The sequence below is a fragment of the Pteropus medius genome, unplaced genomic scaffold (assembly GCF_902729225.1).
Source record: "Pteropus medius unplaced genomic scaffold, Ma_sr-lr_union100, whole genome shotgun sequence".
NCBI lineage: Eukaryota > Metazoa > Chordata > Mammalia > Chiroptera > Pteropodidae > Pteropus > Pteropus medius.
This window is the reverse complement of record NW_024342471.1, coordinates 7,390,473-7,417,891: the sequence shown is the minus strand read 5'-3', so window position 1 is coordinate 7,417,891 and position 27,419 is coordinate 7,390,473. Positions and strand designations below refer to the sequence as shown.

Here is a 27,419-nt window from a genome sequence, read left to right as displayed (position 1 = left end):
GTGTAGATTTGTGAGATTTTTCTGTTAACTGTTACACTTTAATTTTATATTTGGCATCTGTCTAGCAGTGTGGGTCAATGTCCAGGCACTGGTGTCAAAGAGGTCTGGGTTTGGCATATAGTGGATGTTCCACTCACAAATGTGTGACTTCGGCCAATTAGACCTTCTCAGTCCAAGTTTTCACTTTTGTATAATGGGGCTATTCATAGCTACAACATGATGCTGCTGTAAAGATGAGATAACATATGAAAAATGTTCAGAGCTAGGCCTGGCCAATAGTAAGCATTTACTATATGAAAGTGATGATATTGACTGCATAGAGATTTACAGTTTTCAATGCGTTTTCACATCGATTTAATCCTGACTCAAGCCCTGTAAGGTAGGGATAATTATGACCCCCATTTCACGATGAGAAAATTGAGATTTAAATAAGTGAAGTGCTGGGACCAAAGTCGACATGGAGCTAAAGGAGTCTGAGCAGGGATCCTAAACGGGTCTCCAGACGCCCAGATCCAGAGCCCCATCTTCCAGCCCTCTTCCTTCACAGTGGGAGTTCCCGGTCCTTCTCAGGTGAGACTTCAGGCTTTTCTGTATTCGACTGTGGACAGAAGAGGGGGTTAATTTCCCAAACTTCCTTCTGAGTGGGGACCATGTCCACTTCCTTCCCAAACCCTAAGCAGAGTCAGCAGCGTTCTCAACCCAGTAGGCGTGGTCTGTCAGCTTTAGAAGCCACGACCACAGGCAAAAGCTCGGGCTCCAGCTCCTTCCAAAGCTCCTTTGCTAGCGATCACGCCTGTCAAGTCCCTCGCGGCTCAGTGGCTACCTCTTAAACTTAGGCCCTGTCCCTGGACTCCTGCATTCCGTCATGCGCAGCCCCGCCTCGACGCCCAAAGCCTTGCCCCAGGATCTATGTGTCTTTTTCTTGCGCTCTTATGTCTCGGCCCCCGATGGCCTTGCTCAGTAGTCTCCTCCACAGGACTCTAAAGCTCCGCCCCCGACACGAAGCCCCGCCCGGCTCCCGCATCTCACCGGTTCCAGTTCTTACTTTGTGGCCTCGCCCCGACGCCCTTATGATCCCACCCCCCAAGTAGTCCCTCACTATACATCCTTCGGCTCCTGGGCCCCCGCCCCAGTCTCCCGCTAGCTTGCCTTCGGCCACGCCCCTCGCCATGAGCCACACCCACCAGATGGTCCCGCCCCTTTAGGCTCCACCCCCTGTGGCCCGGGTAGGGTGGCAGCTGGCCCTGCCGGGCCCCCTCTGCCCTATACCCTGGGCCCTGGGTGGAAGCCGGCCGGGCGGAGTGGGGCAGGGCGAACGCAGCGACCCAGGGGCTCGGAGGCGAAGATGGCGTCAGGCCGGCGCGCCCCGCGCACCGGGCTGCTGGAACTGCGCACCGGGGCTGGCTCGGGGGCCGGCGGGGAGCGGTGGCAGAGGGTGCTGCTCAGTCTGGCGGAGGACGCGCTGACCGTGAGCCCCGCCGACGGCGAGCCGGGCCAGGAGTCCGGCGCCCCGCGGGAGCCAGAGCCCGCGCAGCTCAACGGCTCCGCGGAGCCCGGCACGGCGGCGCCGCAGCTGCCGGAGGCGCTACTGCTCCAGCGGCGCCGTGTGACAGTGCGCAAGGCCGACGCCGGCGGGCTGGGCATCAGCATCAAAGGTGGGCGTGGAGGCACAGAGGGCGCAAGGTCTTGGCGTCCGTGGAGCCGCTGAGGGCTCAGGGGTTGCTGGGGCTGGCAGTATACCTAGGACTTGGAATTGGAGGACTTCTGTCTGGGAGTAAAGGGGCTTAAGGGGACAGAGGGAACCGAGGGCACTGGGAACATCAAGGTCGTAGATGGTTTTGAGAGTCGGAGGTCTCAGTTGAAAGGCACATATGTGGAAGGGGTTAGAGGGCGCACCAAGGACATGTGGGTGCGGAGTTCTGTGTGGAGGTATAGAGATCCGAGAGGGGTTACCTCCAAGAGGTTGCATGGGCATCAAGGACAAGAGGGGCCCCAGGAGAGCAAAGGGTAGAGGAAGTCGGGATTGAGGCCTGGGACACTACTAGGGCAGGGAGAGGGGAAGTCCCTGAAACACAACCAAAGTGGGAGATAGGGGCAAGGCCTGGAGTTCAAAGCACGGGGGTGATTGCGGATGAGGCACCGGCTTCGCTCACATACAGGGGCCCAGAAAGGATCTAGAAACCTGAGGACCCAGGAAGGTTGTGTACTTAGGCAGAGAGCTGGGTTTGAGTTTATTGATCTGACCATCTCTACCTTGCACAGGATTGAGAGGGATGGACATAGAGTTGTTACTCCTTTCTGAGAGCCCTCAGTCTCTAATACTGCCAGCTTTTTTTAGGGTGCAACCAGATTGTATTTGAATCCAAGATCAACTGTGTGAATGTAGACAAGTCATTTCTCATCTCTGGACCTTAGTTTCCTCAACTATATGATGAGGCTAATGATAGAGTTGTGATGTTTCTAGAGAACAGGAGTCTAAAGTACTCACCCTGCCAAGACATAGTAGATGCCTTGTTAGTTACTGCTTAGATGAGAGTGAAAATGAAGGCCAGGAGAGACTCCCAAAGCAACTAACTGTAGTGCTTAAAATCCCTGCCTCCTCCCTGCCCTCAGCCCCACCTGTTGAGTTCACCACTTCTCAGGGAATCAGCCTCCAGCTGAGTGCTATCCGCTTTAGGAAAGGATGTCAGCCCTTGTGTCATCTTGGATGTACACTGTTCCCTCTTCCTAGTGCTGGCTCTGTTCCTGGTGCTTCAAGACCATTTGGCCTGGGTGAGGTGGTAGGGATGGTGGTGACTTGGCTACGACTGTGTGCCAAGTGCTGCGCTCGGTACTCTAGGCTCGTGATTCACTTTATCCTGGCAACAAGTGGTAAAAGGTAGGGAACATAATCCCTATTCTGCAGGTGAAGAAACAGACTCAGAAAAGAAACACTTTTCCCAGGATCATAGTCAGTGAATGGCAGAGCAGGGATTTGCATCTCAATTATCAGGCCACTAGAGAGTGCCCAGGGGAGTTGGTTCTTTCCTATGGAAGGACAAATTTCCATGCAGCCAACCAAAGGGATCAAAAGAGGGAAATGGTAAGCCAGGGATTGGGTACTAGTCTTGTCCCCAAACTCCAACCCCAGATAGTGCAACAGATCAATCCAGAAATTGTACACACGATATGTCAAAACAGGAAGGGACTTAGAGTTCATGTAGTTCCATTTTGCAGATGGGCAAGCTGAGATTTGCAGAGGAGCAGGGACTTTCCAAGGTCACATAAAGTTATATCCTAGCTCCATACTTCCAGGTGAGGGTGAAGGTACTTTTAGGAGGCATCAGGAGAAGTACAAGCTCCATTCAGTTTTTCATGTGTGGAGAGCGGGCTCCAGTTGCCATCATGACCTCCCATCTAGGGTCCAGCCCAGCCCAGGCAGCCAGGAATGATCATAGTTTCACACTGAACTGAAGTTCCCAGTTTCAGGTGGAGCAGGGCAGATACAAATAGAAATTCCTTCCTTTCCTAGCCCTCAAGCTTTGTGCAGTACAATAAGCAAACTGTTGGTCCTGTATGGGGGTCAAGAGAGGCTTCCAGTCTTACCTCTGCCACTAATTTGTTGTGTGACCTTGGAATAATGACCTCTTGTCTCTGGGCCAGTAGTTACTCATCTTTAGTAATTTGGGGATGGACCAGTAGTGTGATATCTGAGGGTCCGACTTGCATTTGGCCATAGGATTAAGAGTATTGGTTCTGAAGCCAGGAGACCTAAGTTCACATACATACTGGCTTTGCCACTTACTAGCTGAATGAACTTGGGCAAGGGGCTTCTCTTCACACTTCAATTTTCCTGACAGGAAACTGAGAATGCCAGTGTGATTGGGGCCTTGTGAAGATGAAAGAGACAGCATTGACAACATTTCGCATAGTGCTTGACACTTGATACATGGAACCAATGTGGACTGTTATTACTATTTCTTATTTTAAAAGGTTGTCCAGAAGTTTAGCAATAAGCAATTCAGTAAAATGTATTAGTTTTATCTTTTTTTTAATCAGAGATGCGATTCAGATAGGCTATTGAAATCACTAGACTTTAAGGCATTGGTTTCTAGCCTGGATCCTGGATTATAAACTTCTTGATCGCTAAAGGGATCCTTTGGAGCCATAGCAATAGATGAATTCTATTGTAATGCCAGATTAGGTAAGTATGAATAGGTTTCCTCCACTGTGGGAAAATTGCTTAAAATCCACAATATTTAAGAAAAAGCTATCAAAGCATCTTGTAAATTACTCAAACACTGGTGAACACTCAAAGCATTGGAAGAAAAGATTCAGTAACCAAACTATAACATTATGAATTTAGAAAATGACTTAGTATTATTAGTGTCTCAGACTCCTAAGACTCAGCTGAGATTCGCTGAGATTCTCTTTACCCTTTCACCTCCCCTTTCCCAGCACTGGATAGAGCACCAAGGGAGGCCTTCAGAAATAATTTTGCTTTGATGTGACTCCCAAGCGTTGGAGCGTCTGCCTCAGTTTCTTCCTCTTTCTGTGCCTGTGCAGGTGGCCGGGAGAACAAGATGCCTATTCTCATTTCCAAGATCTTCAAGGGCCTGGCAGCTGACCAGACGGAGGCCCTCTTTGTAGGGGATGCCATCTTGTCCGTGAATGGGGAAGATCTTTCCTCTGCCACCCACGATGAGGCGGTGCAGGTTCTGAAGAAGACAGGCAAAGAGGTTGTGCTGGAAGGTGAGATCTGGGGACCCTCAGGGTGTTCAATTTTTCCCTGCCTCCCCCAGGCCTCAAGCAGTGGGGGTTGGGAGGTGGACAGAGTTGAAAACAGAAACAGAACTTGGAGATCTGCCTTGAGACAGTGTGTGATGGTGGGAGGGTGAGCTGGCACAGAGCTAGACAGACCTGGTTTTCATTTTCTCTCTCCCACTCCCTATTTCTGTGGCCTTGGACAGGTACTTCATTTCCCTGAGCTGTAGTTTCCTCATCTGTAAATCAAGGATCTAACTTCTGCCTTACTGGGTTGTGTGAACAGGATAAAAGATCCATGGCAGGATCTGCCATCCAGTGAGTGACTCGGGAAGAGAGAGGAGGAAGGAAGGGACTGGGGACGGGCTGGCTACTATTTTTTCTTGAGGAACTAGGAGAACTCTCAGCTCCAGGTTTTTCCAGTACCCACGGGCCCCCAAACTCTGAGACTCATCCTTTTTTGGGAGAGGACTCCACCTTTATAGCAGAATATCAAATCCTTCCAGCAAGGACAAGAGAGGACATGACTTTTTTTTTTTTCTTCTGGAGGAAACTTGGTGGTTCCATTTCATTATCTCCTCACTGTGTGGTCTTGGATGAAACCTTTGCCTTCTCTGGGCCTCAGTTTCCCCATTGGTTGTTATAGGCCTCTTGCTGTGGTTATCCCATATCTGCCTTTTGTCATCTCTCTCAGGAGGTTTTTGCTTTGCTCAGCCCTTTCCTCAAACTTCTCTGTCAGTTCCGGAAGTTGTGGGGGCCTGAGGAATGTGTCTGGCTCATGGCCCAGAACAGGCACAAGGGAGGCGGCGGGGGCCGATGGAGAATGCCACGGCCAGCGAAGCTGCTGAGTTGAGTCCCAGGCCTAGATCCTGACGTGTTGCCTTTGTTTCCCCAAAGGGGTCTTCAAGAGACCGCAGAAGCAAACAGGCTCAGGGTCTCTGAGTGATCTTTGACATTCTTGTGGCCCCAACTGCAGTTGTTTTATTTTATTTTTGCATTTTGAGTGTATCTGCTTAAATGCTACTAGGCAGTTTTAAAAATATACAGTATAGTCTATGGCCATGCCACCCTGAACAAGCCCAATCCCGTCTGATCTTGGAAGCTAAGCAGGGTCGGGCCTGATTAGTACTTGGATGGGAGACCACCTAGGAAGACCAGGTGCTGTAGGTATAAAAAATAAAAAATAAGGAATTGTAGGCTGACAAGATCCTTGCAATCTGTGAGGTCAACTGAGGGTTGCCTTGCCAAAACAAACAAACAAACAAACAAATAATAAGAAATAAAAAAATAAATAAAAATATACAGTATATGCTTTAGAAAAGCTTACTCTTTAGTATTAGTCCCTAAAAGCTTAAGTCTATCAATCATACTTACACAGAAAAATTAAATAATGAGATTGCACATATATTTTATGGTTTTAAGAGACTTTTTGAAACTCTTAGTTGCCTCATTACTTTGATATTTATAGCCAGTAATACAGTTCGAAACAGCTGAAATTCATCAAAATGTCATATTTTGGTTGACTTGAAGCGCTCTTTTAGTTTCTGCTGTTTGATAGTTTAGTCTATAGATGGGAAAATTTCTACTGTAGACACATTTCTAATTCACACTGAGGTCCCCCTCAGCCTCTCATCCTTAGGTTGAGAATGTCTCTATCTGGGTTCTTGGTGTGGATCATTCTGAGAAAGTAGCATCTCTGAGTGTTAGATGCCTGGATCATCTCCTGGGTTAGCTAATTCCCAAGACTTCCATCTAACTCATTCACACCATTTCTTCCTCACTGAGCCAAGAAACATTTGCAGACCTACTATATACCTGATGTGCAGAGAACTGAGTCAGAAGCTAAACCAGACCCAGGCCCTCTCCTGAAGGAGCTCACCATCTGGACATGGGGCAGTGGGGAGATAAAATATAAACACTGTCTCCACATAGACTACTTAAAAATCCTGTCTGCTTTGTGGTGAATCTCTGGCCTTGGATAAGACCCTTACTTAGTTTCCATATTGGTTGAGTTTAGACTAGATCAGAGATCACCAATAGCTTCCATTTTGAGAGTCAGCTTCCCTGGTGGCTGCTAGGAGTTCTATATTTAGAATGGTTGGGAGGTCTTGTCTGGACTCAGCAGAAGGGAACTGGAATTGTTTAGCAAAGTCTACCATGGATACAGCAGGGAAGATGTGTAGCATCCCAGGACAGGTTCCCCAGTGCTTATGTTCTCTGAGATTTTTCATAGGACAAGATCTTTCTTGGGCAAACTCTGCCCCTGGTCTCCAGGTGGAGCTTGGCCTATCTCTTGCCTAGGATAGGATTTGGCACATAGTAGGCACTCTATAAATGTTAGTAATGCCCCTCCTCTCCCATTGCATGTATGTAGAATTGATATTATTTCCTCCTTAAGTATTTGGTAGCATTCTCCAAGAAGCCACCTTTATAGAAAGGTTTTTAACTGTGATTTCAATGTCTTTAATAGCGCAATTTAGATATCTATTTTTCTTGAATGAGCTTTGGCAGTTTCTGTCTTTCAAGGAATTCGTCCATTTCATCCAAGATGTCATATTTATCAGCATCAAGTCATTTGTAATCTTCTCGTAGTATTCCTTCCTTTCGGATGAGAGCCCTCTTCTGCTTTTTCTTTCTCTCTCCTCCCTTTGTATTGTTCTACTTAGTGGTTTCAAAGGCACTCTCAATCTTGTGAGAGAGATTGCTTAGCAAACCCACCAGCTCACCAATGTGTCATAGATGCTGAGATTAGTTCTGACCAGGGATTGGAGGAAGAGGCAGTGGTTACTTCTCTCTGGGTGGTCAGGAAAGACTTCCTGGAGGAGGAGATGCTGGCATTTTACGAACAATAAGCAGAGGTGGATATGAGGTGGAGGAAGGGCATTCCAGGCAGGGGAGCTGTCTGAGCAAAACCATAGAGGGGTGAAGTGACTTGATTTACTGGGGAATTGTCTGGGAAGTAATTCAGCATTGTTTGAGCCTAGTGTGTGAAGAAGGGAGTCGAGAAAGAGGAGACTAAACAGATTGATAGATCCTGCAGGGCCTTGAATGCCATGCTAAAAGAATTGGATTTTCTCTGGAGGGGAAGGAAGAGCCATTAAAAGATTTTCAGCAGGGGCCCACATGGTCAGCTTGAGGCTTCAGTAGTATCAACCTGGTTTGGAGAGAGGCACAAATAGTTGCAGAATGAGTGGGGCCATGAATGGGAGGGAGAGGCTGGTGGTTTGTCTTAAGCAAGCTTGGATAAGAGGAAGAGTCTGGAGCTTGTGGCTTTCTCGATAGTTTTCTTGAGCTTTTTCTTAGTTGAAGTCTCTTTTGAACTTCTCTCCTGACCCAGCAGTCTTGTGGAAGGAGTGATTTCACCCAGGACAGCAGAGGGGTGGACGTGGGCACTGGGTCAAGAATCTTTGGATCACAGTGCTGATCTGAGAAGCCTGGAGTATGTGAGGGAGCTAGGATGCTGGATTGTGGCTGGACCTTTAGATATGGGAAAGTTTGTGGAAAAGGTAAGGACTGGGCAGTAGCCCCAGTCTGAGACCAATGCTCTTGGGAGCCTCTCTCCGCCTAGGTTTCTAGAACCCAATCACTGGATTCTAGAACTTCCCTGCCCCATCCCACTCCTAAGACCATCTCCAAGGGGCCATAGAAGGGTGGTCTGTCCTTTGGGTGAGAACTCAGCAGGGCAGCTGGACATCTTTCCTGAGGGCTGGATGGGTACAGAGCCCCCTCAGAACATCCTAGGACAGATATCACTGGCAAACCCTGGGCGCCAGCCTAAGTCAGGGGCTCAGCTGGACTTTAGGAACCCCCCATCTGCCTTCTGGACCTTTTCCTCTGTGAGGTCAGGGGTTTGCATAAATATATTGAGTCTATTCTCAGTCACAGGGATGTGTTTGTGACCAGAGTCTGGGCCCAAGCTGGCAACCAGCACGCCTCTGTCTGCTGCTTAGAGAGGCCCATTGTGTGAGCAGACCTGGAGCCGGGGCCAGCCTGGGCCCTTGGAGACCAGGCCTGCGGGAAGAGGGGGCACAGCCAAATGCCTTCCCTTTCTCTACCCTCAGTGTGGCTGTCAAGCCAGCGGCAACAGTGAGCCTGTGATGCATTAAAAATAATACTACTAAAGGACAGTTAAAATTAATAAAGTAAATCTTAATACTTTGTATAAAGGGAAAAGTACATCCCACATAAAGATTAGGCTTTTAAAAGATACAGGAACAGTAATATGTACATAAAAGGCACATACAGTAACAGAAATTACTATAATCCCCATTTTACAAAGTCACCAAGGTTTGTCGAGAATAAATAACTCCCTTCAAGTCATACAACCAATAAATTGGCAGACTCAGAATTCACACTGAGATCTGTCTGGTTGCAGAGGCCGTTATTGCTTCAGTGTTGAATAATACCTACCTCCCATTGTTATTTGCAAGGTTAAAAAGTAATGCATGTAACTTGCAGAGGCCAGTGCCCATAGTAGGTACTTAGTTATTTATTTAATTTGCTATTTATAAGGATGAGACAATGCATTTGAAGTACATAATACAATGTCTTTCACATGGTAAACATTCAATAAAAGTTAATTTTACCATCATCGTATCAGCATCAGCATTATTGTTTTCTCCAGTAAACTCGGAGGTCTTTGAGGACAGGAGTCATGTGTAGTTTGTCTCAGAGCCCCAGGCCTGGCACTGAGCCCAACACAAACATTATATCTTGGTGAAGTGAGAAATATCACTAGGGTACATCTTTGACCCTTTCAACTTTATTTTTAACTTCGTTAGTTGAAGTTGACTTTCCTAAATGTTTAAGATGGGACTCAATGCTCAAGCTGGGCCTGACTCCTGAGAATTTCCATTATGAGTCCTCAGAACTCCAAAGCCAGGCCCCTGCTGACTTCTCCACTGGGAGATGGACACTGTCAGGTGTCCTGCCTCAAATTTGGCTCAGTGCATCACCACCGTCAAAAGTGGGATGTTATTAATGGTTGCAGCTAATTTGAAGCTACCCTGCTCGGCTTAGCCAAATCATGCTGTGCTCCTGACGTGCCTGTGGGACTTGTCCTGGGAACAGAATCATGAATGGAGCACCCGTCCAGTCCTCCCATAGCTGCAAAGACCTGTTGTTCTAAAGGGAACATTTGTTTGGCTACATGGTGTGCGAGTGCATGCACACAGGCGCGTGCACACACACACACGGTTTTGGGCCATGTGACTCCCACAGGCAAAACTTGGCTAAATCCAGCCCTGGCCTGTTCCCTGGATCTTGATTAAAATGCCTGTGGGGTTCTGGGGGCAGGTTCTGGCCTAGATTAGCTGTGCGAGCTAGGCTGCTGATGGTGGTGGAAGAAACAATAATGATAATGATGATAATGATAATAATAGTGATGGTAGTGTCTGCTGTTCATGGAGTACCTACAATGTGTTAGGTACTACGCTAAGTGCCTTCCGTATGTTATCTCACTGAATCTTCAAAACCACCTCTGTGAATTAGGTACATTGTTCATCCTATTGTGCAGATGAGAACACTAAAACCTAGAGAGGTAAAGCTATATGCTTAAAGTCACACAGTAGCAGAGATGGAATTTGAGCTCAGATCTGTCAGATGCAAAATATGTTCTTAAATATTTATACTGCACTGCAAGTCATGTCACCCCTATGAGACTCAGTTTATTCAATTTATTCAACTGTTAAAAAAAAACATGGTTCTATTTCATTAAATTGATGTGATTAGATGAAGATGTGTTTGTGAGAGTTGAACTTGGTGCTTGGTATATAGTAGGCACTCAAAGTATTTTATTCTCTCATTACCAAGATCCAAGAACCCTTCACTTCCTGAGTTGACGAAGGCCTCATCTCTGAATACTGGCTTAGATGATGTGGAATGTGGTGGTATATTTTTAAAAAATAAACTAGATTTTTAAAAAATGTAAAAAGTAATATATGCCTATAAGAACCGCCTCCAGAAGAGCATAAAGCAATTATCTTTTCATAGAGATAACCATCATTGATATTTTTACATACTTTCAGAAAGTGTCCATTTTTGTTTTTGTCATTTAACAAGTTGAGGACATATTTTCAACTCAGTAAATGTAGCTCTGTTTCATTTTTTAAATGATTGTATAACATCCTATTATTGGGATTCATACATTCATTTGACGAATATTTACTGAGCCTTGGCTCTATGCTGGGACTTGATATAGGCACCGGGAATATAGCCATGGACAAGACTGAATGGTCTGCTGGTCAGAAAGCTCACATCCTGTGTTTAGAAGCCCTTACCTATGGACATTCAAGTTTTCCGAGACTCTTGCATTATAGACATTTGTGCCATGACCCCTCTGTGTGCCATGAGCATTTATCTGAAGTGGGGTTCCTGCAAGATAGATATTGTTAGGTCAAAGATTTCAAGTGCCTTTAGGATCTTGATAGATGGTGCCCCCTATACTGCACAAGGGTATAGTGAGGTGAGATTATTTTTTGCTCCAGAGTCTGACAACCTAGGCTCTGTTGGTCAGCCCTTCTGCAGGGCCTGCCAGGGGCTGGGAACTATTTATAGTCCAGCCTTGTTGGACTAGCAGGACTTTAAAGGTCATCTCTTTCAGAGCCCATTGGAATCCTATGTCCACTCCACACTATCTTTTGTGGGCGAGTGGGCAGCCTGGACTTGAATCTTTACAATGCCTTACTCAGAGAGCTGGTGTATCAGTGTCCATTATATAGGTGAGGAAACAGGCTTAGAGAAACCTTGGGACTTGCCAAGGCCAGATAGTAAGTGACAGGACCTGGATTAAAATCTTCGTTACCATATTCTGTGCCCATCTCCTTATACTGTCACATTAAGCACAGCAGCAGAGATAATAACCACACTACTATTTATTGAAGACCTATGTTATACTAGGCGGGACAAAGTGCTTTACAGATATTAAATTTCAATATGCTGGAAGGTAGATATATTTTGCTCCCATTATAAAGATGAGGAAATAGAGGCTCACAGAAACCAAGTCACTTGTCCAAGCTCACAGTAAGGAAGTTAAACCCAAACCTGCATCACTCCAGAGCTCAATTCAACGCCATCTCTCCAGGCTGAGAAGCCCTAGGCCTGTCAATATTTATTCATATAACAATTTTCTTGTTTACTGATTACCTGGTATATGTCGGGTACAATTCTAGATGCTGGGAATATGAAAGTGAACAAGAAAACAAGTCCCCGCCCTCATGGAACTGACATTTTGGTTGGAGGAGAAAGGCCATAGACTAGTAAGCAAATGGATAGATCTTGTAATTTCAGGCAGGGGCTAGTAAGTGATTACCCACTGAACAGACAAGTAATAGCTTGAGCTTAGAGGACAGGCTTTGGCCAAGACTCAAAGCCAAGACATTCAGTCACAAACATTTATTGAGCACTGGGATAAATACTGGGGATACTGTATTGAGCCAAAACAGATGTATCTCCATCTCTCCATAACACATGTTCCTTTCCAATTGTGTTGGGCCAGGCAAATGGTCCTGCCTTGTCTGTTACTTGTGTTTTTAGTGAAATCTATTCCTGGCTTCTTGGTTCCAGGGCTAGGTCCTAGCTTCTCTCCTTGGCAGAGCTGGGAATCGGGGCCTCTGGAAGGGGCAGTGTTTGTGTCTGTCTCATCTTCCCTGTGGAAGAAGGGCCCATGTATCACTACTTTACTAGGCTCCTGGCCATGGCCTTGACTCAGGAGGGTGTGAACACCGAGTCTATCCTTGGCGTCTCAAGAATGCTGGCCACCAGGCCATGGTTGTGCCCTCAGCTCTCCAGGCTACTACCTTTGGGCAGTCCTGCTCTGCCTGGTAGGATGACTCAGGCAGAAATCAGAGCAGGGAGGAGGCCTCCGAGTTGGGCTATTTATGGCCATACTCTGGGGCCTCTAGGACCTCACCCCCACTTTGGGACAGGCCAATGACTTGTGAAATCCAAGCCCCGTTTCTGGCACCAGCTGGGTTGCTGTTCATTTATAGCATGTTCTTGTGGGAAAGGAGGAGGACCCAGTTCAGGGACAGCCCAGTGAGCAGGGGCTCTAACAGTTTTTCTGGCTTCCAAGTTGACAAATGTTCATTTGCTGAACATGTAGCATAGGAGATCCCTGCTGTATTCTGGGGACACAGAGATGAGTCAGATGAGGTCCCCGCTCTCACAGTGTTCCCAGCTTGGTCAGGGACACAGATTTCCACAGAGACACAGGGGGATGGGCTTTAGAGGACTTCAGAAGTGATGGCTGTGTTGGATCAGTGTGGGCATCTGGGAAGGCTTTCTAGGAGGGTGATGTCTGAGCTAAGCTGTGACCTCCTGGACTGTGGCACTTTCTCCTTTCTGCTGTCCTGTCCTGGCATTTATTTCTCCAGTCACAGGACACTGATTCTGGGTTTGAATCAAGCGCAGTTTCTGTCCTCTGGAAGCTCCCATTTAGGTGGGTAAGACAACCCCAGTACACAAAATCACAATAGAGTTCTAAGAAATGCGGCCAGGTGTGGCTGATAGGTACGAAACATATTTCTTGAGTCTCTAACCTGTTCCATCATCTCATTTAATTCTAACATCTCTCTGAGGTAGACATTGTTATTCCTCTTTTATTGACTAGCAGATCGAGGCCTGGAGAGATGAATTACCTTGTCCATGCTCACACATCTAGACAGTACTGAAGCTGGACTTCAAATCCGAGAGTACCTGTCCTCAAGCCATGTACTAAGGGCATTCTGTGCAGAGGGAATTGCATTTTCAAAAGTGTAGAAGTTCATACGTCTTCTGAGAGCATTGGGGAGGTCAGTATGATTACACTAGATGGTGAGATTCGGGATGTGGCAGGAAATGAGGCCAGAGAGTTAGGCAGGGTCCAGGTCCTGGAGAGCCTTGAAGTTGTATGAAGGGTGCAGGGGAGCCAGAGCTGGCCTTTGAGCTGGGCAGGGACATGGCTATTTATAGCAAGGAGATCAGTTGTATCCCTGAGTGAGGATGGGGGCTATATTAGTCAGGATGTTTTTATCTGCAAGTCACAGGAACCCAGTTTAGAGGGATTTAAACATTGAAGAAAAAGTGTTTTTCTTCTGGAATACCTAAAGGTAGCATGACTCCAGGGTAGATTAATTTAAGGCCTCACCATCCTCAATGTGTGGATCTCAAACCCTTGTGGTCAAAAGGTTATTATGATTGCTCTAGGACCAGATCTCCTCCTAGCAACTTCTAAAGGCTAGAAGAAAGAAAGGAAGTGTACTTTCCATCATATCTCATTGGCCAGAATTGTATCACCTGCTTCTTTCTAAACCAATCACAAGCAAGAAGAATGGAATGATCATGATTAGCTTTGACCAATCGAGATTCTCCCCTTGGGTTGGGAAGAAGCCCAGCCTGTAGGGCTCAGGGTTCTGTTAGCAAGGAGGAAAGGGCTGGGGGAATGGTTTAAATGTCAGATAGGCTGTGATGTGTCTCACCTCCATTGTTCCTTGAGACATAATCCAACAGTCAGTCCTGGGGTAAGTCATTGCTGTAAAGATGAGGTTGAGTCATTTTTAGTACTAGTCCCCAAAACTTTGGACCTACGCTTAGTTCTCTCACAAAAACTTGTTCTTGTTTTCAGCATAACTTCTCTTCCAACCCCCGGTAAGGTTTCTAATGCTCTCTCACTTTCACCCCTGTATGCCTTGGATCCTATCTGAGCCTCCAAGGGCAGTCTCCTGTGACAGAAATAGCTTCTTATCTGGTTCTTCCAGGGACCTGGGCCAAGAACTGCTTTCTCACCCCATCCTGGCCTGAGCATACTGGTTGGGCCTTGACTGCAAACATCAGATGACTCGCAAGCCAGATGCCATGGGAGCAGGGTAGGCTGAGAGAAGAGGAGGGAGGCAGGCATAGTCACCCTTCAGTAGGGCAGCAGAGGGGACAACCTGGCTAAGAAAAGAGAGACTAGTGCTTGAGCAAGTCTTTTAACTACCTTGATATACACACTGTCTTCCTAATAGCTCATTTTAGAGGTAAGGAGACTGCTGCTCATGATAACTGGGAATAGTCTTGATGCCAGGGCATATGTGGCAGACACTGTTGGTTGCCTGCTTCTTAACTCTTTCCTCTTTTTCCTTGCTAACAGGAGCCTGATTTTATTGGGTGGAAATATGCTCAACCCAGAGGCTAAATTGTGATTGGTCTAAGTCTTGACTATCCCTTCTTACTAATGATTGTGCTGGAAGTGGGTATGCAGCCCAGGTGGGCCAATGAGATATAAGGCTTTATGGAAATATTTATTTCTTTGATATAGTTTTAGGAGATAGCCCTATTTTTGCCTGTCTCCTCTCTTCCTGCTTTGAGTTTTGTCATATAAGGAACAACTAGCTTGAGCTGTGGCAGCCAACTTGTGGTCATGAGGGGAAGACCAAGAGAGTGGCAGAGAGACTTATCTTGAATCTGGTATTATTGAGCCACTGAACTAATCCTGAAATTGCTTTCCTCTAGTGTTATTGTTATATGAAATCATAAATACCGTTATTGCTTAAGGCACTGTTATCATACATTTTATTATTTGCAGCCAGACTCATCTAACTGGTGTAGCAAGAATGATCAAAATGTTTTATATTACCTATCAGCCTTAATTGATTAATAATGGCTGCTATAGAACACTATGATTAATTCATGATGTCTTCTATGAACAAGAGATAAAGAAGTGGTAGTGCTAGTGTTATATGTTTAGCATCCCAGTCCTACCTAGGGCCAGACCAATACCTGCCACACAGCAGGTGCTCAAGAAAACTGACTTGTCTCTGAATCTCTCCTCCTACCAAGCTCTTCTCAGATCAGCCTTGTCTTCATGTTGCCTTTCACTTTTAGCTGCTATTGTTAGTGAGATCTTTCTTTTCTAGAAAGGCATGGGATCCAGGCCCCAATCAAGACCCTTTCGGTTGAAAATATAACTCCTGTTGAGATGGCAGCCTGACTTTCTAAAGGACAAATATCATCAGAAACTAGAACATTAGCAGGTGCCTGGCAGGGATTTCTCCCTGTCTCTTGACACACATCTTCACTAATTTCCTCTGTACAAACCAGCTTTCTCCTCTCCTTTGTTCCCACAGCAGAAGGTAGTTGCCTGCCATGGCAAGTTTGTTCAAGTCGCCAGTCTAGGAAACCTTCCATTCTCAATTCGGGTAGCCTAGTGTGGGTCAGGTGTTCACCCCTGGTCCAGCTAGCATAGCCAGGAAATCAGGATCATATATAAGAACATGACTTTACGAGTCAGTTGGGCAGAGAAATAGGTCTGGGCTGCTATTCTAGAACTATACTTTCCAATATGGTCACCATTAGCTCCATGTGACTATTTGAATTTATTTTTAAATTAATTAGGGGTGTTTCCATAGAGTAGAGGTTAGCATGTCTACTTTACATGCAGAAGGTCCTGGGTTTGAGCCCCAGTGGAGCCATGGTCCATACCCCGGGTGTGCCAGGCCCCGGGTGTGTACCCCAAATGTGTGGGAGGAGATGCCCCACCTTCAGAGATCCAGTTTTTAAGAGGAGATGGCAATATCCGTAGGTCAGGGGTGGGAGCTTAGGGGGTGTTGGAATTAATTAAAAAAAATTTTTAAATTAATTAAAATGAAATAAAAAGCCTCTTCCTCTGTGTCTGTGTGGAGGTTTGTGTCCCCCGCTAGGCTGGGAAGCACCATGAAGGCAAGGAACCTTGTCTGACTCATAAAATAAAAAATTCAGTTCCTCATTTGTATTAGCTACATCTCAAATTAGCTACACCTCATATGGCTAGTGGCTACTGTAATGGACAGTATACATATAAAACATTTATGTAATCACAGAAAGCTCTGTTGGACAATGCTCTTCTAGAAGGTATCCACTATACTCGATGATGACTGGTCAGAGCTAAGAGGGCCCCTAGGTACCTATATTGGTTAGATCAAGCTATGCTGCATTAACAAGAGACCAATAACATACCATGGCTTAAATATAATAGAAGCTCCTTGCTTTCTTATGTAACAGTCCAAGTCTGACATGACATCTCTAAAGTGTTAGCATCTATTTATTTCTCTTTTATTGGTCAGCCTTCCTTAGAGTGTGGCTCATGTCCTCATGGTCAAGATGGTGCCCCACTAGTCTGTGTTCCAGCTAGCTCAACCTGTCAGGGGAAAAGAGGGGGAAGGAAGGGTATGCCCCTTTCTTTAATAGACAGAACTTGGTAGTGCGCTTTCCTTCTGCTCTCATCCTATTGGCCAGACTTACTAACACGGGCACTTATAGCTGCAAAGGAGTCCAGAAAATGAAGCTTTAAGTTGGGAGGTTATCACTATATTGGAAGACAGTTAGGTGCCTCTACCACAGGACTATCTCATTCAACCCCTCCTTTTTGCAGGTGAGAAGACTGAAGATATAGAGACAGACAATAGGACAGTGGCAGAGCCGTCACATCTCCTGACTCCTGTCTCAGTGCTCTTTTACTGCCTTGCTGCAGTTGTTGTCCATTCCCTTTAAGCAGCCATCGCGAAGGTCTAAATACTTCTACTTACCTGGTTAGAACTTAGTTATATGGTCACACCTAGCTTCAAAGGAGGCTGGGAAATGTAGTTTTTCTTCCAGGTGGTCACGTATCTGTAAACCAGGAGAAAAATGAGAGAATGGATGTTGGAATGCATATAGTATTTTCTACCACACTGCCCTGTCAGAGACTTTAGCCTAGAGGAGGATAACGATATTGGACATATATTAAACTCTTAATGAATTAGTGACACTTATGATATGTGCTGCATGTGAGCCCATGTCACATGGTAATTGCTAACCTGTCCCCTGACCAGTCAAGTACATGAAGGAGGTCTCACCATATTTCAAGAACTCTGCCGGCGGGACTTCAGTTGGCTGGGACTCACCTCCTGCCTCACCCCTTCAGCGGCAGCCTTCCTCCCCTGGCCCTCCACCCCGGGACCACAATGGTGCCAAACATGTGTCCTTGAAGATGGCATATGTGTCGAGGAGGTGTACCCCCAATGATCCGGAGCCTAGGTAAGCCTGGGGTTGGGGGGGCACCCCAGATAGACATCCTCTGGTATTAGGTGGTGGGGCCAAAGGAAAGGTACTCCTTGTGTTGCAAGGGACAAGCACAATGCCTGAACATAGTAGATGCTTAAGAAATGTTTGTTGAATGGATGCAAGAGTGAAGTTATGGGGATGATGGTGTGCTTTGCTTCCCCTCTTCTTCCTGTGGGCAGTTCACATCTGAGGAGGAATTTGGTCTGCGGAGGAGCCCTGGATTCCAGTCCTGATTCCCTTTTCCTCACTGACCTTTAGATTTCCTGTTGTGAAATCAGGTTGTTGGACTCAGTGATTCCCCTCAAGGCTCTTCCAACTCTCCTGAGGTTCTGAGATGTCTGGTAACATTTGTGTCAGGGCCATGGAAGGTTACCATCCTTCATATCTGAGCAGCTCTTAACAGTTCACTGATGATAAGATTGATACCAGCCAACATTATCGAGTGTTTACCCTGCATAAAATTTCATTTAACTCTTACAGCAACCCTATGGCAAAGTCCTATTATTTCACTCCCATTTTATAGATGAGGACAGAGAGAGGAGGTAAGCTGACCAAGATCACACAACCAGGAAGGGATGGAACTTGCTTCATTCCAGGTAGCTCTCTCTGCTTTGGCAGCTGCAGGTGCCTGAATGATGGTGGTGGTTGAATGGAATATATGTTGATCAAGTGGGGTATGCCATTTTGGGTGTGGTGTATATATGGCATGGGCATAAAAGGCTGTGCTGTGGGTCCTAGTTACAGCCGAGGTTCAATGCCAGGCAAATACCCAATATTGGCCTGGAGGGCGGATTAATGTTCAGCATCCGAAGCTCCTGGCCCCACTTCATGCCCCAGCCCCAGCCTGCCCCCATGAGGCAAGAAGTGGTAATTCACAGGTCATTAACAGGTGCTCCGTAACAGGGGCCTTTTATGTTGGGTGAAGATGAGATGATATTAGTCCTTCCTGAGACTCATAGAACCTTAGGTTAATCATAGTTCCCAGCCTGATTCCGAACATCACCTGAGGCATGTGTCTACATGTACTTCTATGTGTTTGCATGAGAAGATGGCATGCAAATGCAAGTGTTTGTGTGTATATGTGAGCATTTGCAAGGGGATGAGTATAGATTTGTGCCTATGAGTTTGTGTCTGTTTATGTTAATATTCACATATGTATATGCATGTACACGTGCTTGACCATGTTCACACATTTGTAACTACATGTATAACTTGATTATAATTGGGGTCCCATATCAGCACGATATCTTAGTCAAGAAAACATAATCTGGTAACTAAAATATAATGGAAAATATTTCATTTTCACTTTTACTTAGGGTTACATTGGGTTGCAAGTATCAGAAAAATCCCAATAAATGACTTAAATAAATAGGGGTTTATTGTTCCACATGTTTAAAAAGAAGTTCAGGGGTCAGCTGTTTATTTTGGCTACTGTCACTACTCAAGAATGCCTTCAAGGAATCAGGCTTCCAGCTTTTTCCGTTGTCATCTTTATTGTGGATTTTCTTCTTCTTGGGGGCAGAATGGTGGCTGTACCTCTAAGCATGTGTCCATATTCCTGACAGGATGAAGGCAAAAGGGAAAGGAATTTTTCCCCCGATATTTTGTTCTACAGCTGTATAACAAACCATCCTAAAATTTAGTGTTGTAGAAGATAAATTTATCACTTCTCTCAATTTTATGTTCTGGGTTGGTTCAGCTTGCCAGTTCTTCTGCTCTGTGTGATATCTTCTGGGGCTGGAAGTCTAAGGTGGCTGCTTCATCCCCATGTCTGCTGCCTCAGCTAAGGGCGGGCCGAGCATTCCTCTTTTTGTGTGACCTTTCCAGGTGCCTAGCTTGTTCTTCCTCTTAGGATGTCACGGTGGCTTGGGAATGCCAAAATGTCACTTCTGTCACATTTTATTTATCAAAACATGTCACAAGTTCAAGGAGAAGAGAAATAAACTTCACTTCTTAAAAGAAATGAACCGTGTATACAGGGAAGGATGGATTTGTTGGAGGCCATCTTTGAAGTCTAACTACCACTTCTAGGAAAGCTTTACCTTTCATTCAGGGAGGGATTTCTATCTATATGTTATTGGTCAGAACTGGGTCACCTGGCCAGCCCTGGCTGCAAGGGAGTTGGAAATTCAAGTATTTTTGCTTTCTAGCTGTGCAGTAGAGGAAGGCAAAGGTGAAAGGGGTTGGAGCGGGTGTTGTGTGAGCTGCCCTCCAGTTTTTGCCCCACTTCATCTGTTATAGAAAGGCCAAAGAAGCATGACTCTTTAATGCCGCACAACACATTTTAAAATCCTTTCCCTAAAAAAAAAAAACCAAAAAAAAACCCAAACAAACCATCTCCCTGTCACTACTCCTCTGGGTACCTCCCTGAATCCCTTCTGCTACACTTGCCTGCATGGCTTTTCATCTCCCTCCCTTCCTTTTCCCTAGTCCATTCCTCTTGTTCTTTTTATCATCTTGGCCTATCAAGCCTGCCTCTTCAGTTTCTGTATTTTTTCTCTCTAATTAGTGCATTACTTTGGTCCTACACCACAAAAGAGAACTTGGAAGCTGGCTCAGCAAGACAAACCTTTCATTAGAAACCATGAGAAAAAAAAAAGGGGGAAAAAATGAGAAAAAAAAAGAAACCATGAGAAAAGGGCAAGATTAGGAATCTTTCATGCAGGGATAATTTTGGCCCCTATCATATGTGTTTGAGTTTGTGTATATTTGTGTGTGTTTGTGTGTCTATACCTATGTGTGTATATGTCATAATCTCTTGTCCCTAGACCCTCTAGACCCCATGAGGCCCCAACAACTGTGCCTGGAGCCCCAGCAGCAAGTATTGCTTTTGATTCTCTCATGGACATCCCCTGTGGTTTCTTCTAGTTTTGCAGTAGATGGGATTTCTTGAGCCAGATTTCAAAGTTGGACATCTGCAACCCAGTGGACAGGCCCTCCTCTCTACCTCGCTTGTACCTGCAGGTATCTGGAGATCTCTTCAGCAGATGGCCAAGACACCCTCTTCCTGAGGGCCAAGGATGAGGCTAGTGCAAGGTCGTGGGCAGCTGCCATCCAAGCCCAGATTCACACTCTGATGCCCTGGGTCAAGGACGAGCTGCAGGCACTACTGGCAGCCACCAGCACAGCTGGGAGCCAGGATATCAAGCAGATTGGCTGGCTGACTGAGCAGGTGCCTGCTGGGCCTGGGACCTGTCCTTTTTTCTCTTCCCCTCCTCTACAGCTGACCCCATTCCCATTTCTCCTCACTGTTTCCCAACTCTGGCCCTCTGACCTCTCTCCTCCCTGCCCCTTCTCACTATTTCCTTGCTCCCTGCAGCTGCCCAATGGGGGCACAGCGCCCACCTTGGCCCTGCTGACTGAAAAGGAGCTGCTTCTCTACTGCTGTCTCCCCCAGACCCGTGAGGCTCTGAGCCGCCCAGCCCGGACTGCCCCACTCATCACCACCAGGTATCCACTGGCAGGCAGGAGTGTGTGTCTCACTTGGGGGGGTGATACCCCATATGCCTCAGAAGCTGGGGACTCCAGCCCCATTTTGCCCTGAGTTATTCCCCAGGTGATCTGAAGCAAGTCTGGGCCTGTCTGGACCTTGGTTTCCTCATCTGTAAAATGGGGGATTGGAATAGAAGGATATGAGGTCCCACCAGTCACTCATTCATTGACACCTATTCTGCCCGGTCTGTGCTGCTTTGTTTGGGGAACTGGGAGCTGACCCCAATAGTCTGCACCCTCAGAGAGCGCCCACTCTGGGTAGGGGGAGACTGACCCAGGAACAGCCTTTACAATGCAGAGTTTCAGGAACCACTTAACTCTACTTGGCCTAGTGGGAGAAGGCTTCAGGAAGAATGTGACATTTGAACTGAACTTTGAGGGATGAGTCAAGCTTGTTGTTGAAGAAAGGGTAGAAGAGCATCTCACACAGAGAGAACAACATAGTCAAAGGTACAGAGGCACGAAGGGCTGTAGTGTGTTCATGGAGCTATGAGTGTGCTATAACCAGTGTGTAGAATCTATGCAGGACATGGAGAGAAATGAGATAGGGTGTCAGCAGGGCCAGATTTTGCGGAGCCTCTATTACTTGGTTAAGGCATGTTAGATTTATCTTAAAGAGTTGTGGCAGAGTTGAAGGGTTTTAGTCTAGGTTGTGTTTTAAAAGAATCCCTGTGGCTGCCAGGTGGAAAATGCTCCTGAAGGGCAGGATGGAAGCTGGGAGGCTGCTGCAGTCTTGCAGGAGAGGTGGTGGAAGTGGGTGGAGGCAGCAGATGGAGAAGAAAGGCCGCATTTGCATTGAAAAACACATGGGTGGTAAAATTAACTGGGCTTAGTACTTGCCAGATGGGGAGGGTGAGGGAGTTGTCAGGATGAATGGATGAACGGGAGGCTTGGAGCTTGTGCCTGAGCAGGCAGCAGGACCTGGGGTGGGAGTGCAAAGGGAGGAAGTCAGAGCAAGATGCTAAGTTGAGTCCAAAGTGTGTGGGAGATGGGTAAAGACCTTGGCTAGGATGCTTAAAGACTTGTGGGTCTGTAGCTCAGGGCTGGAAAATGGGAGACTGGGTATCACCAGCAGCTCCAAGGGGAAACTGAGGCTATAAGAGAGAGAGAGGGTATGTAGTGAGGAGCAAAGAGAGCTAAGGGCCAGAACTCTGAAGTCTGTTGTCCAGAGGTTACACAGCAAGTGGGAATCTAGCTGCAGGGTCTGGGCCCTTGTCACCCATGTCTCTTGACCCTGGGCTGGGCTCTGGCTCATGTGTTAGGAGTTTGCTGCCTACTAGGGATAAGCTGGTCATGGGTTGCTGACCTAATCAAGCGACTCATTAATTCAGACTACAAATGTTTATCGAGCACCTATTATATGCCAGGCATTATTTTAGCTGGGAATATAATGGCGAACAAGTTAGATAAAAATTTATACCCTAGTGATATTCTAGTGAAAAAAAAAAACAATTAAAAAGTCAGCGGAGTCTACTGCCATGCCACCTTGAACAAGCCCGATCCCGTCTGATCTTGGAAGCTAAGCAGGGTTGGGCTTGGTTAGTACTTGATGGGAGACAACCTAGGAAGATTGAGTGCGCAGGTGTAAAAAATAAAAAATAAGGATTGTAAGCTCACAAGGTCCTTGCAGTCTGTGAGGTCAACCAAGGGTTGCCTCGCCTAAAAAAAAATCAACTGAAACAAATAAGAAATAAGTATAATTTCTGGTACCCTCGTGAAAAATAAGGCTGGTGAGTGGCAGGGGTACTGTTTTAGGCAGGGAGGTCAGGGAAGGCTTCTCAGAGGTGATGACATTCGCGCGAAGACCTGAGGAAGTGAGGAAGTGAGCAATGCAGATGATCAGGGAAGAGTGTACTTAGCAGATGGAACAGCATGTGCAAAGGTGCTGAGGCAGGATTGTGCTTGGTGTATTTGCAGACAGTGGTACAGCTGGAGCTAAGGTAGTGAAGGGGTGGGTGGCAGGAGATGGTCTCCTGTAAGTCAATCATGCTGGTCTGGAAGTCCCATCCACTCATTAGGTGGTGAAGGAGTCACAGGGTCCCTTCCCAGGTTACTTCTACCTTGGCCGAGAACTATTTCCCTGCTTCCTGAGGCCTCATGCTTAGCCTGTGGCCCCATACCCCTTGCCCCAGGCTGGTACACTCAGGCCCCTCCAAGGGCTTGGTGCCCTATGATGCAGAGCTCTCCTTTGCCCTGCGCACGGGCACACGCCATGGTGTGGACACTCACCTGTTCAGCGTGGAGTCACCACAGGAGCTAGCTACCTGGACTCGCCAGCTGGTGGATGGCTGTCACCGGGCTGCTGAGGGTGTACAGGAGGTGTCTACAGGTGGGTTGGTTGGTCTGGGAGTGAGCTCTCTGGTAATGAGCCTATTATCCCCAGAGACATTCAAGTTTCCTTCTTTAGGGTGCTTCAGGAAGGGGAAAGGAAGTGGGGTTTGGGGTCTCTTAGGGCCCTCTGTTTTGGACGTGTGGGTGCCCTGGTAGGTACTGAGACTCTTTTCTGGGGTTTTCCTTGCCCTGGTTTGTGATTCTGCTGATGAGGCTGTGAGAGATGGCACTTGGAGTAGGGTTGCCAGAAAAAAATACGGGACACCCACTTAAATCTGAATTTCAGATAAACAACAAATATGTATTTTTTAGTATAATATGTCCAAATTATCCATTGTTTATCTGAAATTCACATTTAACTGGGCATTCTATAGGTTTCTAAGGTCTCCATGCTTGGCGGATCTGCTGTTGCCTTTATAGGGAGTGGGCTTCCTGTCCATGCAGAGTTTAAGCTCCCCATTTTCACTTTTGGTGCTGCTGGAAGTGGGACTAGAACTGGGGTGTGATTTTTCTGTAGGCCATCTTTCTTATTTTAGGGTGGGGGGTGACTGTGCAGGGTGGGTGTACAGATGGCATGACAGACAGTGAGCCTCCCATCCTTGGTAGTATTCAATCCCCATTTTTGGAACCACCAGTGGGGGTTGGAGATAGTGCTTTTGGTCTCTAAAGTGCCAGCTGTTTCTATGCCCACATACCCTCCGCATGCCCACGCTCCCTCCCTGCAGCCTGCACATGGAATGGCCGTCCCTGCAGCCTCTCTGTGCACATTGACAAGGGCTTCACACTATGGGCAGCTGAGCCAGGTGCGGCCCAAGCTGTGCTGCTCCGACAGCCCTTCGAGAAGCTGCAGATGTCCTCAGATGATGGTGCCAGTCTCCTTTTCCTGGACTTCGGTGGTGCTGAAGGAGAGATTGTAAGTAGGGGCGGGGGAGGGGTCTATACTATCCTAAAGGCCAGGCTAGATGGGGCTCCTGACCTTTCTTTCTTCTGACCTTTCTTTCTGTCCACTTGCAGCAGCTGGACCTGCATTCGTGCCCCAAAACCATGGTCTTCATCATCCACTCCTTCCTTTCGGCCAAAGTCACCCGCCTGGGACTCTTGGCCTAGAAGTCATCCGATGCATTATCCCTGAGGAGGGGGTGTCTACCACATGGCCTGACCTGGCCCTCCACTGACTGACTTCCTGCTCACCACTGGGCTGAGGGAAGGGAGAGGAAATGAATAAGGGTTCAGAGACCCAGCCCGTGAGGGAAGCTGAGATAGTCTTGGGGACTGGGACCCAGACTCAGGACACAGTGGATCCTGCCTGTGATGGGTAGCTTCCTTGTTGCCCCCACCCCCATCTCCCCACCAGTGCCTTTTGCAGAGAAATATTTTGTATACACAGAAGCCATTCCAAGCTTGGGACCTGCCCCTGTGGGGATCCTGACTCCAGCCACTAACTGCCAGGCCTCCTAGAAGCCCTTAAGCCACCCCCAGAGGCCCTGAAGCTGGAGTTCCCTGGGGTCCGAGGCAAGAGAAAGAGGAGGAGCCTTTTTGTTCATTTCTCTCTCAGCTCCACCACCTTGGGGCTTCTGATTTTTCCCTTCATCCTCTCTCTTTCCTCCTTACTCTTGGATAAATAAACATCCTGTGAGCACATGGGCATCCTGGTCCACTGTCTTTGGTTTGTGCCTTGGCCTTTCAGTTCTGTGGTAGCCCCTGGAGTCCCAAGATGGATCAGACCCAGGACTGGGGCCCCTTTCCTGGGAGAAAAGCAGGCTGTTAACCACAGGGTCCAAGGGATAGTGTATTGGTTATCTATTGTTGCGTAACAAATTACGACCAAGTTTAGCAACTTGAAACAGTGGATATTTATTATCTTTCACATTCTATGGATTAGTAATTTGAGAGGGGCTAAGATGGATTGTTCTTGTCTACGGGTCTTTCATGAAGTTACAGTCAAGATGTTAGCTGCGCTACTCCTATCTGAGGGCTTGACTGGGGCTAGAGGACCTGTCTGCAATATGGCTCACTCATGGCAGGAAGCCATGAGTTCCTCACCACATGGGCCTAACTATAGAGTTGCTTGAGTGTGCTCATGACAAGGCAGCTGGCTTCCCCAGAGAGGAGAGAGAGCCCAGAGGAAGCCCCATTCCTCACCGCATGGCCTAACTATAGAGTTGCTTGAGTGTGCTCATGACAAGGCAGCTGGCTTCCCCAGAGAGGAGAGAGCCCAGAGGAATCCACAAATGCCTCTTATGACCCAGTCTTGGATGTCACATACTGTCACTTCTTCTTTATTCTGTTCATTAGAAGTGGGTCAGTAAGCCCAGTCAACATTCAAGGGGAGGGGAATTAGGCTCCATCTCTTGAAGAAAGAATGTCAAAGAATGTGTGGACCTATTTTAAAACCATCGTAGGAGAGTCTCTGTCCCCTTTCCTGCAGGATGGAGGACATTCAGAGCTGCTTTGTGGAATGTCTTTGGAAACTGTACCATGCTGGCTGGATGTGAGTTTGCCATGTTTATAACTCCCTACTTGCTTGTATTGTCCAGAAAATCACAGTGACAACAGTAATGATAGCTTATATTTGAGAGTGCTTGCCGTTCGCCAGACACTGAGCATACATTTCCTCATTGGATCCTCACCACACATCTTTGTGGTAGACACAATGATCTCCATTTCACAAATAAGGAAACTGGGACTCATAGCGGAAGAGTGACTTGCCCAAAGTCACATGACTAAAATGTTTAAGATTGAATTTTCAAACTCGGCCTTTCTGTCTTCAGAGCCCTTGTTCACCTTAGAGACTTTCTGGCCCTGCACTAGCCGATAGAAATACTACGTGAACCACATATGCAATTACAAATTTTCTAGTATCCACATTAAAAAAAAGATGAAAATAATTTTAATAATGTATTTAACCCAACAGATCCAAAATATTATCACTTTAACTATTAATGAAATTGTTTGACATTTTTTCTCATATTAAGTCTTCAAAATCTGATGTGTATTTTATACCTGCAACACATCTCTATTTAGATGCCAAAATTTCATGGAAATACTTGATCTGTATTTAGATTTCATAAAAAATAGATTTCATAAAACATACAGTTTAAAAAAGTGAATTCACATATTCAAATTGTTCCAAATGTACTAAAGTTTTCCAATAACTAAACTGAGTATCAGTTTTTAAATTAAAATTAATTTAAATTAAGTTAAATTTAGTTTCTGATGCATACTAGCTGCATATCAAGTGCTCAGTAGTCACATGTAGCTAGAGGCTATTGTATTAGCCTAAGCAGTTCTAATTATGCCTCCGTGTGAGGAAACTAAGGCCCACATGAAGTCACACAACAAGCCAGAGCCAGAGCTGGTTCTAGAAACCTGAGGAAATGCAGGTAAGCAGAGATAATCCATCCTTGCCCACTCATCCATCCATCAGTCTGTCCATTTGTTAATCCACTGTTCGGTTGAGAAATATCTAGTGCACACCTACTTTGTGCTAGTACTTGGGGCCAGAAGCTAATTTGCTGGGAGTAAGATTGATGGGTCCCCATGCATGGGGGGAGAGAAACTCAGCAGAAACTCTCACAATCAAATATATGACTCAAATTGGGCAGACACTTGGAAATAGAGAGGCCAGTGGGGGTCTGACCTGCTCTGGGGAGTTTGAGGTTTCAGAGGGAGACCTAAAGCTGATGTCCACCTGAAGGAGCATGCTAAAGATCAGCTACTACTGCAAGAATGTTGTGGGGGAAAAACCCCTAATCTCAATGGCCATAGCAAGCAGCATTTATTTTTATGCTCCTGGGGCTGCGTGTTGACTGCCA

The 27,419-nt window shown here is 46.6% G+C and overlaps 1 protein-coding gene and 1 non-coding gene across 2 annotated transcripts; both read left to right on the top strand.

Annotated features, from left to right (window-relative positions):
* Positions 1-1,201: 1,201 nt before the first annotated feature.
* On the top strand, positions 1,202-25,251 carry SNTA1 (syntrophin alpha 1). Its single transcript, XM_039864088.1, has 8 exons — positions 1,202-1,655; positions 4,546-4,731; positions 17,550-17,754; positions 20,746-20,953; positions 21,101-21,231; positions 23,406-23,602; positions 24,330-24,517; positions 24,619-25,251. The coding sequence occupies exons 1-8, from the start codon at positions 1,346-1,348 to the stop codon at positions 24,709-24,711; spliced, it is 1,518 nt and encodes a 505-aa protein (XP_039720022.1). The 5' UTR covers positions 1,202-1,345; the 3' UTR covers positions 24,712-25,251.
* LOC120604045 (5S ribosomal RNA) lies at positions 5,795-5,913 on the top strand. The gene has a single exon (XR_005653251.1). It is a non-coding gene; the product is annotated as a 5S ribosomal RNA (ribosomal RNA).
* Positions 25,252-27,419: the final 2,168 nt, after the last annotated feature.